The sequence below is a fragment of the Siphateles boraxobius genome, unplaced genomic scaffold (assembly GCF_051911475.1).
Source record: "Siphateles boraxobius isolate OS27281-9 unplaced genomic scaffold, OSU_SipBor_1 22, whole genome shotgun sequence".
Classification (NCBI taxonomy): domain Eukaryota; kingdom Metazoa; phylum Chordata; class Actinopteri; order Cypriniformes; family Leuciscidae; genus Siphateles; species Siphateles boraxobius.
In genome coordinates, this window is record NW_027508833.1 from 39939721 (window position 1) to 39954141 (window position 14421).

General features: G+C 38.7%; 1 protein-coding gene across 1 annotated transcript in view; it reads left to right on the forward strand.

Annotated features, from left to right (window-relative positions):
• ubr1 (ubiquitin protein ligase E3 component n-recognin 1) overlaps window positions 1-14421 on the forward strand; it is a 55218-nt gene that overhangs the window by 36872 nt on the left and 3925 nt on the right. Inside the window, exons 30-45 of the mRNA XM_077240127.1 lie at window positions 2869-3071; window positions 3254-3347; window positions 4781-4933; window positions 5026-5123; window positions 5216-5312; window positions 6279-6427; window positions 7190-7245; window positions 7333-7429; window positions 7516-7583; window positions 8884-9031; window positions 9122-9209; window positions 9287-9420; window positions 11532-11640; window positions 12368-12424; window positions 12519-12596; window positions 12691-12861. Of these exons, the coding sequence (XP_077096242.1) occupies window positions 2869-3071; window positions 3254-3347; window positions 4781-4933; window positions 5026-5123; window positions 5216-5312; window positions 6279-6427; window positions 7190-7245; window positions 7333-7429; window positions 7516-7583; window positions 8884-9031; window positions 9122-9209; window positions 9287-9420; window positions 11532-11640; window positions 12368-12424; window positions 12519-12596; window positions 12691-12861 (1800 nt within the window). The remainder of the gene's footprint in view (window positions 1-2868; window positions 3072-3253; window positions 3348-4780; window positions 4934-5025; window positions 5124-5215; window positions 5313-6278; window positions 6428-7189; window positions 7246-7332; window positions 7430-7515; window positions 7584-8883; window positions 9032-9121; window positions 9210-9286; window positions 9421-11531; window positions 11641-12367; window positions 12425-12518; window positions 12597-12690; window positions 12862-14421) is intronic.

The window sequence follows — 14421 nt, forward strand, 5'->3', positions numbered from 1 at the left end:
CAGTAGCACCTATATACACCAAACTTTCCAGTATTGTACCTAGTTATATTATGAAGACATTTACAGAGGGATTTGTAAATATATTATTCCTAGCCTGATTTATGTAACATTTTATTCCAAAAAACATGGCGAAAATCATTTTTTAAGGCTATTGGCAGTATATTCTGATTTACAGGATAACAAAAGTAGATATCCATAAATCCATCTGTAATTTTTCCCCCATCTAATATGTGAACACAAAGAAAAAATAATTTTGAACCTGGCTTTGTCCAATACTCAGATTTCGTTTTTTAAAATATATGCAAAATAGCGCATATTCAATTAGACAATGTCTCATTTGCGTATTTAAACATTAAATTACAGAAAACTTGTAATACATTTTTTTCTCATCTTAATGTAGGTAATCAACTGGCAAAGTTTCATGGGGATATCTGATAGTTAAAAAAATTACCCTATTCAGCTGTAGTGTCTCACCTTAAGTGTCATCCCCCCCTTTTTTCGTATAGGCATAAAAATCACTATCCAAACTTAAATAGTTGTAATTTAAGAATGCTTTGAAATATAGACCTATGGTTGGTCTTATTTTAAAGAAGACATTTTCCAGATTATTGTAGAAGTGTAGAAATTATTAAACATGAAACAGAAAAAAAGTTTATGAACGTGCAATGTAAAAATATAATTATTAATATTTTATATGAAATATATATATTACTAAATATATTTTACTCTAAAACTGCAAGAAAATTAAAGCCAAAAATCTGAACAAGTTGTGTTCCAAATTTTAGGTTGATATCTCAAAAAATGAGCTTTCAGTGAGATTTTATTCGGGCGCAGTACCAAACTTTTTCACTAGGTGAACACCAGACTCCATTACTGCCCATATAAGAGCGCCTCCATTTTCATATATGTTTTGAGTGATCTGAACCATGTTTTTCCATAATTTTCATACAATTTATGAAGTAGACATCCTTTTCAGAAGTAGTATGGGTGGTTTGGCAGTATTTGATTTGATTTCAACCTCTAATAAATGCATAAAAAGAGCACATATGTGCGTTATATAGCTCGCAGCCGCATCACAAATCGAGAATCCATAAATATTTCTTTATATTTAAAACATTTTCAGACCGTTTTTTCTCATAAAATGGAATTGGTGTTATCTTTGGAGCTCTTGGCATGAAAACAAACTGAGGTTTCTACCAATCTTTTTATGATTTTTCATGTTTATTGCTATTTCAAAATAAAGGCCTAAATACTCCTAATGAATATGAAATATTCTTGTTGCAATTTGATAAATTACTGCTCCTCTGTAATTTATTTTAGAAAAAAGAGATATAATATGATAAACTAGAGATTTTAAGCTTTCAAATGATATATAGTTTGTCAATATTACTTTAGGTTTTCACTAAGATATTATTGTTTTAAATATATAGTTGCAAACGTCCCACCTGTGAGACGGTGACACTTAAGTAACTACATTGTTTACAAATACTTCTAAAGCATTTATTAATCTTAGTTTATTTATTAGTAAATGTAAAAAAAAAAATCTAATGATTAAAATCAAATGTTGGACCTGAGCTAACATGACCTAACAATGAACAGTTGTATTTTTATTAACTAATATTAACAAAGTGTAATAAATACTGTAACAAATGTATTCCTCATTATTAATGTTAGTTATCCATTGTAAAAAACAATAAAGGTCCCGTTACTGTACATTAGTTAATGTTAGTTCACTAATCGGACCTTATTGTAAATATTTAACATTATTTTTAAGTTCTATTATCATGCATTTGTTTGTTTGTACTCTTTCATGTTTCTATTTTCGTTTCTTTAATTTTTCACTTTTGCTTTTTAGTTTTATTTTCACTTTCTTGCTTTCTTTCACTTTTAGCCTTTTTCTTTAGTGTGGCATTTAATCATCCTTTTATTTACTTTGCCCCTTGTTCGTTCTTTCTTTTTTCTTTCTTTGCTGCTTTTCTACCAATTCTCATCCTTTTACTCATTCTATTTTGACTCTTTAGTTTGTTTCACTTTCTCCTCTACTTTTTGTCTTTCACTTTTTTTCTGTTTCATTGGATTCAATCCAAAAATATTGGTTTTTGATCATACTTTTTTCATTTCACTCTTTTCATCTTTTCGTCAACTCACTTTTATTTTTTCATTTGTTCTTGCTTTGCTTTTACTTTCTCGCATTTCTTGCAATCTTTAATTTTCTTTTTTCATTATTTTGCTCTTTTTCACGGTCTTTTTTTCATACTTTTATTCACTTTTCTGTTTTGCTCTATCCTTTTAATTATTTCTTTCGCTGCTTTTTTGTGAACTTTTAACAGTTTTGTTACAGTATTTCACTCTTTCATTCTTATTTCTTATTCATTTAGCTTTTTTGCATTCATGCTCTTTCTTTTACTTATTTTTTCCATTGTTCTTCGCTGTCATTCTTTCAGGATTTACTGTTTTACTATTTTAATTCTTTCTCTTTCTTTTTTGCTCTTTAGTTTCTTTTGCCTTCTCTTAGACTTTTTAAATTTATTTTGCTTTCACTTTCCTTTTCCCTTTATTCATTTTTGCACCATTCACTTTTTTATTATTTTTTTAATGGTATATGATCATATTTTCATTATTCATTTTTACTCTTTTCTTGCCTTTATCCATCATTTTTCCTTTCGCTCTTTGGTTCCTTTCACATTTCTCTCTTTTGCTTTTGAACTTTTTACCCTTTAATTTTTATGCATTTATTCAGTATTTTCTTTCATTCTTTTGCTCTTTTGTTCCCTAAAGCCTGCCTATCACTATAGCCTATGCCTATTGTCATTTGATATCATTTCTGCGAACACAAATGTCTAAGTGAAGTCCCCGGTGTGTGTGCAGCTGTGTGATGGATGTGGATGAGAGCAGAGTGGCAGTGGGTCCTCAGCAGGGCTTTTGTTCCTCAGACTGGGCGGCTTTGACCTGTATCCTGTGTCAGGAGGAGCAGGAGGTTCAGGCTCAGGCGGCAGCCATGGTCCTCACCGCATGTGTGCAGAGATCTACAGTTCTCACACAGAACCGTGCAAAGACGCTCACCACCAAAGGTTCCTCTCAAGTACCTTTATTGCTATGAAGCTGCAAGCGTTTGACACAATGCATGTATAAATGCCTTGACACGTTATGATGATTTAATGACACAATGAGAAGCATTATGAAAGGAATTATGTAAACATTGTTAATGCACTGAGATGCTGAATCAGACTGATTTCTCTTTTTTATCCAACAGAAGGCTGCTACCCCCTGTTTATGCCCGCTGATCTGGCTGTGGGCACACACACTGGCAGCTGTGGTCATGTGATGCATGCCACCTGCTGGCAAAAGTGAGTCAGTGCTTGAATAGTTACTTAAAGGTGCTGTATGTAACTTTTTTTACTCTAAAGCATAAAAATACAATAATATGTTTGCAGATATTTAGGAAACATGCTAAGTTCACATAGTCCTTTCTCTGAAAAACATTTCTAGAGCCAGTTATTTTACTTATTATTTTACCCGTTCCGTATTATGAGTCTGTTTTTGTTTTGGTCTGTGTGACTCCGCCCACTGCCAGTTCACCCAATAGTATTTCGACACCTAGGATGCCAGTTGGCAGGAAACAGCGTATTGTAGCCATGGAAACAAGCAAACAAACTGGGTCTGAGATTGCAGATTCCACACAACCTAAAAAGCCTTGATATCCATCTAAAAATCTCTATGAACGAGAGCATATTAGAACGCGTATAAATCAGCTCATTAACTTACGTGTAATGCCGTGTGTCCACCAAAGCGTGTTTTCACGAAGCTGCCGTATTTTTCCAATTGTTTTCAATGGGAGCGCCGCGTTTTTTAAACGCCATGAGCGTAACGAGGCGCTAAGCGTTTTTTTCACGCTGAAGCGCTGAGCGCCCGGCGTTTTTTACTGGTCGCCGAGAGTTGAAGAATGTTCAACTTTTGGGTAAAACGCAGCGCTCATCACTGTCACTTTTTACACAACCGTCCAATCACAGTGGAGGAGGGGCGGGACTAATATCACACCGACCAACCGCCACATTCTGCTTGTTCAACGTCAACAGAAGACAACAACAAGCATAATAACGGAACGTAAAAATTTAAAACAAGAGCCAGAGAAAATACATTACATTGTATCGACATTTTAATATAGAATCAACACCGAAACAAAATATGTGTTAGTAACACAAAATATGTGCTAGTAACACTTTTGCGGGTTGCTAATAAATACAGGGAACTAAGTATATCTATTGCAATGCGATGAAAGGGTAGTTTGATTTCTAACATTATTCTCTCAACAGACATTTACATCGATAGTCTGGCGTTATCATTTATTTGCTTTTGGTGAACTGTGGAGTGGGTAAAACTGTGTTTAATGGCAGGCTAGCAGATACCGTTGACTCGCGCTAGCCTAGCACCGGCGAACTATGACACTGGAAGGACTGGATGAACATTTTTGAAAACTGATAAATAACACCCAGGCTAACTTGGAAATGAGGTCCGATGTCCAAAATCCTGAACCACCCCTTTAAGGTGTAAGGCAAGGGTCAACAGTGTAATTACAAATGTAATTACATACATTAATTACAGTTGTAATTACATGCAGCTATTTTAAAATATAAGTACAACGTAAAAACATATATGTACACAATAAGTCCATTGTATCAAATTATTAGTTTCAATGTAATTACCTAAAGTCCCTTAATATAAAGTGAGACCAAAAAGGGTCGTACACCTTCCATCTTCATGCCTGTTTGTGTGTTTGCAGGTACTTTGAGGCTGTGCAGAACACCACTCGTAATCGTCTGCATGCGGAGCTGATCATAGACCTGGAGAACGGCGAGTACATGTGTCCGCTCTGCAAGTCCCTGTGTAACACGGTCATCCCGCTGATCCCTGTGGAGCCCAGCAGGATTAACTAGTACAGCACCTTTAATAACATTATTATATTCAATATTTGCTGTTGATGAGTTGAGCTGAGCTGAAATGGTCTCTCCGTCTCCTCTCTGTCAGTGAGAACGCTGAGTTAGTGGGTCAGCATCTCACTCTTGAGCGCTGGGTTCAGATTATTTCTTCTCGGATCAGAGGGCTGAGAGTCACATGGGAAGCGGGTGAGAGTCAAAACTGATGTCTTTTCGGTTTCTTAAAGTCATTAACACTTTCTTTTTAATTTGGATGGATTTGTGTGTTGGTTTATTTTCAGACAATAACAGTGAGGCAGCAGCGGAGGAAGCAACGGCACTTTTTGACGAGTGTCAAGCCGATTTCAGATCCATTCTCAGTTTTGGAGTTCAAGAGCCGTGAGTCTCTAAACAGACTGATCTTTACTCAAGTCAATATGGTATAAATAATTACCATATTTACTTAATATAAATATATATAAATTCTGCTCATTTATTTATTTATTTATTTAACTTAATAAGAAATACATGATTTTGTTGGTTTTATATAATATGTTGGTCATATACTGTCCGTGTCAGAATAATTGGCATGGTAAATATTGGATAAATAAATCTGCTTATAAATTCAGTTTACCAAATGTAAATCAATTGAATGTGTGGGGAAATCACATTATAGTACAATGTAGATTTATTTTTTACAGCTTTCTCATAAAAAGATATATATTCACACTACTGTTCAAAAGTTTTCATACGATTTTCTTTTTTTAAGAAATTAATACTTTTCTTCAGAAAGGACGCATTAAATTGATCAAAAGTGACAGTAAAGACATTTATTATAATGCAAAATATTTATTTTTGAATTAAATGCTTTTCTCTTGAACTTTCAAAGAATCTTGAAAAAAATGAATCACGCTTTGTACAATATATGAAGCAGCACAACTGATTTAAACTGTGATGATAATCATAAATGATTCTTGAGCATCAGATCATCATATTATAGTGATTTCTGAAGGATCATGTGACACTGTAGACTGGAGTAATGATGCTGAAAATTCAGCTTTGATCACAGGAATAAATTACACGTTATTATATATTCACATAGATTCACATAGAAAACATGTTTTACATTGTAATAATATTTCACAATATTGCTGTGTTTGTTTTGTATTTTTAATCAAATAAATGCAGCCTTGATGAGCAGAAGAGACTTCTTTTAAAAACATTACAAATCTTATCGACTCCAAACTTTTGAACAGTAGTGTTTTTTTTTTTTTAAATAAATAAATATGTATTTATTAATATTGACATATGACAAAATCATGTTGTCACTAAATATGATGATCTAAAATCCCCATTTCTGATTAGGCCGAAGTTCTCTCGCAGTATCTCAGAGATGTTGGGGGTCTGTGCGACTACAGTGCACAGGGTGGGTCTCCAGACGGCGCCCAACGACCTGTGCCCGTACGTGCCCGTCATGTCCTGGAACACCTGTGCCTACACCATCCAGGCCATCGGTAATGCTCTCCTCCTTTAACGTAATACCTGGGGCCTTTGTTGGCCATTGTTGTTTGTAAAGCTGCGTAAAAACAGTGGCAACATTCACACAGTCAGTGTTTGGTGTCAACCATAGCCATAATAAATACATAGACGCCCTATTGGCCGCTTTGGAACGTGCTGCGTTACGTCAACGCGTCCGCCATTTTGCCGAGGGCAAGACTGCGCTGTAAACAAATGCAAGTAAACGGGTGAGCTGCATTTTTCCTGGATAAAAACAATAATAACACTTACATCTATCAACCGATTTCAGTGGTATGTACGTTACTATTACTAATTATATAATGACCAAATACAACCAGAAAACAATGTTCAGTCACGTTTGTGAATGGTAATTCCCCGAGACCTGTTTTCAATTGTGTGGCGATTTGTACAGCCCCAAGCAGCACACGAAACAGGCATTTTTTCTCAATTCCCGTAATGAGAGGTATGGGAAAGTTGCCCTCCGCAATATGGCGGCGCCGTTGACGTACGCTCCAGCGGCCAATAGGGCGTCTATGTATTTATTATGTGTATGGTGTCAACAACCATATTTAAGTTTCACACTCAAATGACCCAGTGTGGATGACACTTCCAACTGTGTTCTGCTGCTTTGTGAATTTAGCCATGGTGTATTGTGAAAAGTAATATACAAGTTAATTTGACCTAACTCCATAGACTTCATAGATGCATCCTTTCATTTTGACTTGTGCGTCTAATCTGATTTCTTTCTGTCTCTTTAGAGAACATGTTACAGGAAGAGGGAAAGGCTCTTTTTGGATCTCTCCAGAACAGACAGGTCTGGTTTGGATGTACTGATAATATATCATTCATAATATACACCATTTAATGTGGGATTGATTTCTAAAGCAATGTTGTTGTTCAGCTCTCTGGACTCAAAGCGCTGGTGCAGTTTTCAGCAGCTCAGAGGCTGAGATGCAGTCAAGCTGTCGTACAGAAGCATTTTGCTGATATGTTAGCAGGTATGTTACGTTTATGAGAGGATGGATATGTTTGTTGGTTTTGTTCATACAATGTTCATACAATAATTATCTTTGCCTCTTTCTAGTCCTGGTACCTGTTCCGAATGTAGAAAACACACCATCAATATTAGAAGTGGATTTCTTTCATCTACTGGTGGGTGTTTTTTTTTTTTTAACTGTACCTTATAAAAAGTCGGTATGATTCCATATCCATCTGCTAAATAAATAAAATGCTAAATGACTGAAAGAGCTTTTTTTATGTTTATATATTATCTATTTTAAAAAGTGTAGATAAAACCATCTGCTAAATATATAAAATGTTAAAGGAAAGACTTAATTATTTTCGCCTTTGGATAGATGGATAGTAAATTTGTATTTAATTGTACATTATTTATTGATTTATATGATTGTGTATTTATATTAATTTTAAAAAAGTGCAGATCCATCCATCGTCTAGATCTAAATAAATGAAATGCTAAATGACTGAAAGGCTAAGTTTTTGCCTGGAAGATGATAAACAAGCACAAAAAGAAGTCCCATAGGCTTGCATTGACCCAAACCATATCTAGAGACTTAGGAAATCGCTCTTTTGCTCTGAGCCAGAAAATAACCAGCCAAAATTCCCTAGTATACACATACCAACATGCTAAAAACCACACAGAACAACTTAGCAACCACACGTCAACGCCCTGGCATTATGGAGGCGACATCTGCACGGGCATGTACCATTAACAATTTTAGAGAAATGCTCTTTTATGCACATGGGCCGTGTGTCCACCAAAGCGTTTTTAGTCAGCTGAAAACGCTAGGCACTCTGCTGGAAACGCCTAGCTATGGGCGCTTGAGCGTTTAGGCAGCATTTCATTTTTTTTTTTTCAGTTGAGACACTTTGCTTGTTATGATACGGAATATCCACGAAAGTGTTACTAGTATCTCATTTCACACATATTTTGTTTCTGTGTTGATTCTATAATAAAATGTCGATACAATGTAACGTATTTTCTCTGGCTCTCGTTTTAAATTATTTTGTTCCGTTATTATGCTTGTTGTTGTCTTCTGTTGACGTTGAACAAGCAGAATGTGGCGGTTGGTCGGTGTGATATTAGTCCCGCCCCTCCTCCACTGTGATTGGACGGTTGGGTAAAAAGTGACAGTGATGAGCGCTGCGTTTTACCCAAAGTTGAACATTCTTCAACTCTCGGCGACCAGTAAAAAACGTCGGGCGCTCAGCACTTCAGCGTGAAAAAAACGCTCAGCGCCTCGTTACGCTCATGGCGTTTAAAAAACGCGCCGCTCCCATTGAAAACAATTGGAAAAATACGCCAGTCGTGAAAAAACGCTTTGGTGGACACACGACCTTCAAGCAATAATTCAGAGCAGCTGGTTACGTTAGTTCTAAGTGGTTGAACATTAGTATTGAGTTGTTGGACTGTATGTTGTGATGTTCTCCTCAGGTGGGGCTGGTTCTGTCCATCCCAGCGTTGTACCAGGAAGAGGCTGTAGACCTGCAGCCTTCGGCGGTTAGCACAGCGTTCAATCACCTGTACCTACTGCACCTGGTCACGATGGCACACATGGTGCAGATCCTGCTGGCCTCGCACGGTAAACACACACTGCTGGATGCGAATTGACACAAAAGTATGACATTTTTGCCAAATCCTTTGCACAGCAATATCGTGTGTATGTGTGTAGATTGTGCTGTGATAGGAATGGCGGAGGAGGGCGACGAGGCCCAGGCTGCAGCAGAACTCTTCTCTGTTGTGTTTCAACACACAGACGGGTGAGTGTTTACACGTCATGCAGGGGAAGACGCCCACTTTCTCTCTTGCTGTCTCTCATGGTCTCTCTCGTTCTCAGGTTGAGGCCTGGTGTATCTGGCTTCACTGTAGAGAGTGTAAAGAGAGGTGTCATTCCCTTCCTGCGCTGTGCTGCACTGTTCTTTAATTGCCTTACAGGAGTGCCCCCTCCAGAGGAGCTGTCCAGTACTGCAGGTCACTACACTTCATTAGTATTGCTGTTTCCCTGAAAACACTTAAAGTCCCTGTAAAGTCAAAATTAAATTTGTGTTCTGAGTTTGTCACACCACAGAAAAAATTGTTATTAGTCAAGTAGGGGCGTGTCCAGGAGCTCAGGCGCTCCAGTGCGTCATCAAGTAGGGGCGTGTCCATGAGCTCAGGGGCTCCAGTGCGTCATCAAGTAGGGGCGTGTCCATGAGCTCAGGGCCTCCAGTGCGTCATCAAGTAGGGGCGTGTCCATGAGCTCAGGGACTCCAGTGAGTCATCAAGTAGGGGCGTGTCCAGGAGCTCAGGGACTCCAGTGAGTCATCAAGTAGGGGCGTGTCCATGAGCTCAGGGACTCCAGTGCGTCATCAAGTAGGGGCGTGTCCATGAGCTCAGGGACTCCAGTGCGTCATCAAGTAGGGGCGTGTCCATGAGCTCAGGGACTCCAGTGCGTCATCAAGTAGGGGCGTGTCCATGAGCTCAGGGACTCCAGTGCGTCATCAAGTAGGGGCGTGTCCATGAGCTCAGGGACTCCAGTGCGTCATCAAGTAGGGGCGTGTCCATGAGCTCAGGGACTCCAGTGCGTCATGAAGTAGGGGCGTGTCCATGAGCTCAGGGACTCCAGTGAGTCATCAAGTAGGGGCGTGTCCATGAGCTCAGGGGCTCCAGTGCGTCATCAAGTAGGGGCGTGTCCATGAGCTCAGGGACTCCAGTGAGTCATCAAGTAGGGGCGTGTCCATGAGCTCAGGGGCTCCAGTGCGTCATCAAGTAGGGGCGTGTCCAGGAGGTCAGGGGCTCCAGTGCTTCATCAAGTAGGGGCGTGTCCAGGAGCTCAGTGTCTCTAGTGCGTCATCAAGTAGGGGCGTGTCCAGGAGCTCAGGGGCTCCAGTGAGTCATCAAGTAGGGGCGTGTCCAGGAGCTCAGTGTCTCCAGTGCGTCATCAAGTAGGGGCGTGTCCAGGAGCTCAGGGGCTCCAGTGCGTCATCAAGTAGGAGCGTGTACAGAAGCTCAGTGTCTCTAGTGCGTCATCAAGTAGGGGCGTGTCCAGGAGCTCAGGGGCTCCAGTGCGTCATCAAGTAGGGGCGTGTCCAGGAGCTCAGTGTCTCTAGTGCGTCATCAAGTAGGGGCGTGTCCAGGAGCTCAGGGTCTCCAGTGCGTCATCAAGTAGGGGCGTGTCCAGGAGCTCAGTGGCTCCAGTGAGTCATCAAGTAGGGGCGTGTCCAGGAGCTCAGGGACTCCAGTGCGTCATCAAGTAGGGGCGTGTCCAGGAGCTCAGGGACTCCAGTGCGTCATCAAGTAGGGGCGTGTCCAGGAGCTCAGGGACTCCAGTGCGTCATCAAGTAGGGGCGTGTCCATGAGCTCAGGGGCTCCAGTGCGTCATCAAGTAGGGGCGTGTACAGAAGCTCAGGGACTCCAGTGCGTCATCAAGTAGGGGCGTGTCCAGAAGCTCAGGGACTCCACTGCATCAAGCCCCCGTTTTAGCCCCGCCCAAAAAATCCGGAACACAGCAAAGGTGAAAAGCTGTTTAACGGTCTAACTCCACAATTCAGTACTTCACAGTTGACAGTCTTTGTAATATGTTTTAGCAATACATTTCTAACATTTATAATGTGTTTAGAATTTTTTTTTAGAATTGCCTTTACAGGGACTTAAAGCTGCAGTAAGCGATTTCTGTGAAACCTTGTTGAAAGTGGATTGGACCTGAGTGCCTAAATACATTTGTAGCCAATCAGCAGTAAGGGGTGTGTCTACTCATGAAGGGGGAGGTGCCTGTGCTGCACAGTGTGTTGGTGAATTTAGGGGCGGAGCTATCAAGATAAGGGTGTGATCCTTTTGGGTAAGGGCATATTTGTTTCTGGTGATTTCAAATATCAACAGTATTTTTTATAAATCGCTTACTGCAAGTAAGTATATCGTCCAGGATATCATTCTATGAATGAATTGGGCAGTGTGCAATATTGTTAACAGTGTGTGTGTACTGCGTACTGGATTGATTTCTAGTTGTATAATTGTATGTCACTGTGCACACAGCAGCAAACTCCACAGTGCTGTATCAGTATAAGTTGTATAAAACAATTATTAATCATAATTCATGTTTGCAGAATCACCTGATAGTCAGCTCGCTCTGCTGTGTAGTTACCTCTCCTTACCATCCAACCTGTTCCAACTGTTTCAAGACTACAGGGATGTCGTAACTACCTTATTAAAGAGGTAACGATCGAGTGATGCAAGCTCACAATGTTTTTTTTATATATGTATTAATGAGCCATGTCTACATATCTACAATATCACCTACATTTTTGCTAATGAAATTCATTACTTGGTATTATAATAATAATTATAAAAATACATCTATAATAATAATAAACAGTAATATATTATTATTGTTGTTGTTTCTGCTGCTTCATTGATAATCATAAAAAAAGTTTATAATATTTTAAAACATATTTTATTGTTGTTTTGTTTATAATAATAAAAACAAACAACCAAAGTAATACAAGTATTATAATAGTTTTATCGATGCTGTTGTTAATTAATTAATAATTATAGTATAAATAAAAAAATATTATATATAACAATGATAATACATATTGTTTGTTTAATAATAATTTAAAATGTTTTGTTTATTATAAGCAAATAATAATTATAGTTACATTTTAAAAATACATTGAACAATTAAAATGATTATTGCTGTTTAGTTTTTGTTGATAATTAAAATAAGAATGATGATAATAGTTAATAATTGACAACAAGGAACATTCCTAATATATTCCATATATTTATCCATTCATTGACTTTGATTATGAACATTGCTTTGTGTGTGTGTGTGTGTGTGTGTGTGTGTGTGTGTGTGTGTGTGTGTGTGTGTGTGTGTGTGTGTGTGTGTGTGTGTGTGTGTGTGTGTGTGTGTGTGTGTGTGTGTGTGTGTGTGTGTCAGGTGGTGTGGGAACACAGCCATATCCAAAGCCCTCAAAGGAGAAATGCACATCATCAGGTTTGATGAACTCAAGTTCTGCTCTGACTGATAGTAAACTTCCTTCCTCTTTAATAAAACACTCATTTATCTGAATTGTTCAACTGTTATTCAGGTATCCTCACAAGAGAAATAGACTAATCGATCTTCCAGAGGACTATAGTGTGTTGCTCAACCAAGCTAGTCACTTTAAGTAAGTATTAATAAAGGATTGCCTAGAATGTCTATTGAGGGAATTTAATATTTTCTGCAGATTAATAGGATGTGACTCTTTTTTTCTTCCATAGATGCCCAAGCTCATCAGATGACGAGCGAAAGCACCCGACTCTGTGTCTGCTGTGTGGGGTTATGCTGTGTGCACAGAGCTCATGCTGTCAGGTGCAGCTGAACGGGGAGGAAGTGGGAGCGTGTACGGCCCACGCCGCAGTCTGTGGTGCTGGAGTGGGGATGTTTCTCAGGTGAGAGAACCTGTGGCATTTACTGTGTGCGTCTTATTTTACACAACAAATGTCTGTTAAAGTCCCTGAGGTCGGATGACGCACGGGCGCGTCAACTCGATGTTTACTAAATGTGCCGTAATCGATAGATTCTCAGCTTCAACATCCTTATTCTGGCAAGATCATACGTGACTCACACCGAGAGCAAGAGGGAAGACAAAGATGATCGTTCACCTTGCGTGATTGGTTGGCTAGCTTGCCTGTGTGCATTTTGTGTGAAACCAACCAATAGATGCGGTTGAAATCCCTAAGTACCCTCCCATCTCCTCACAGTGAGGAAAATACCAGCTGACATGGAGAGAGAAGCTTGATATGTAGTAGGAAGTTATTTTAGTCCTATTTTATATATATTTTAGTCCCTCTAACATTTGGTGAAGGTAGAGTCACAGACAAAACTTGTACGAAAAAATTATTTTTCAAAAATGTCACTTTAGACAATTATTATTCATTATCTACTATTTTATTCATATATTACACTACTTTTGTGACCCTAAGACTTTGGGAAACCCATTTCAAAGACACACATGAGTAATGTTATGTTTCCACAAGAGATTTGAAGAATTTCAAAAATCGGACTTAAATTTTTCACCTTTTAGAGCCAGATTATCCCTCTCTCTCTCTTTACACAATGCTCTAGGACAAGTGGTGAACTCACCAGTAAGAGAGCTGGGTTTTCTCTGCACATTTTGATATAAAACATATGGGATTATGTTATGTAATTGCCTTTAAAAGGTGAATTTAATGAGATATGTAAAATCGAAGGAAAAAGTGAAAAAATGCCCTTAGACCTCAGAGGGTTAAAGTCCCTGTAAAGGCAATTCTAAAAAAAAAATCTAAACATATTACAAAGACTGTGAACTGTGAAGTACTGAATTGTGGAGTTAGACCGTTAAACAGGTTTTCACCATTGCTGCGTTCCAGATTTTTTGGGCGGGGCTAAAACGGGGTCTTGATGACACACTGGAGTGCCTGAGGCTGGCCCCGCCCCTAACAATATAAATAGAGCACATTCACATCAGTTTGCCGCTCAATCGCGAGTTACTGTCAGTACTATTAGTTACTACAGCCTACGTCATTCTTTTTTTTTATTGTAAACTGTTTGAACTCTGTTTTTGGTTAGGGTTTAGGAAAGAGGTTTAAAGACAAGGTTGTTTTTGTTTATTTTGGCTTGGTCAGCTCCTGAATCATAAGTCCCAAATTAAGAAAATAAATAACTTTTTGTTCTAAATCCTTGTAAATCTCTGACTCTTTCATGTTGCCCCTTTCCCCCTAGACGGGGTGTAACACTAGCTAGCGATGCCTTCGTCACGGACATGCGTACTACCTGGATGCGATCACGTACAAAACAGACTACTGCTCACTTTTTCAAGATTTTGATAGCTTATTTTATGTACTTTCCGGCTTTTTTATCATTCAAATTTGGCTGGGTGGCTAATAACACATTTTTCTGTGGTGTGACAAACTCAGAACACATACTTAATTTTGCCTTTACAGGGACTTTAAGTAGGGAAGTAACAGTAC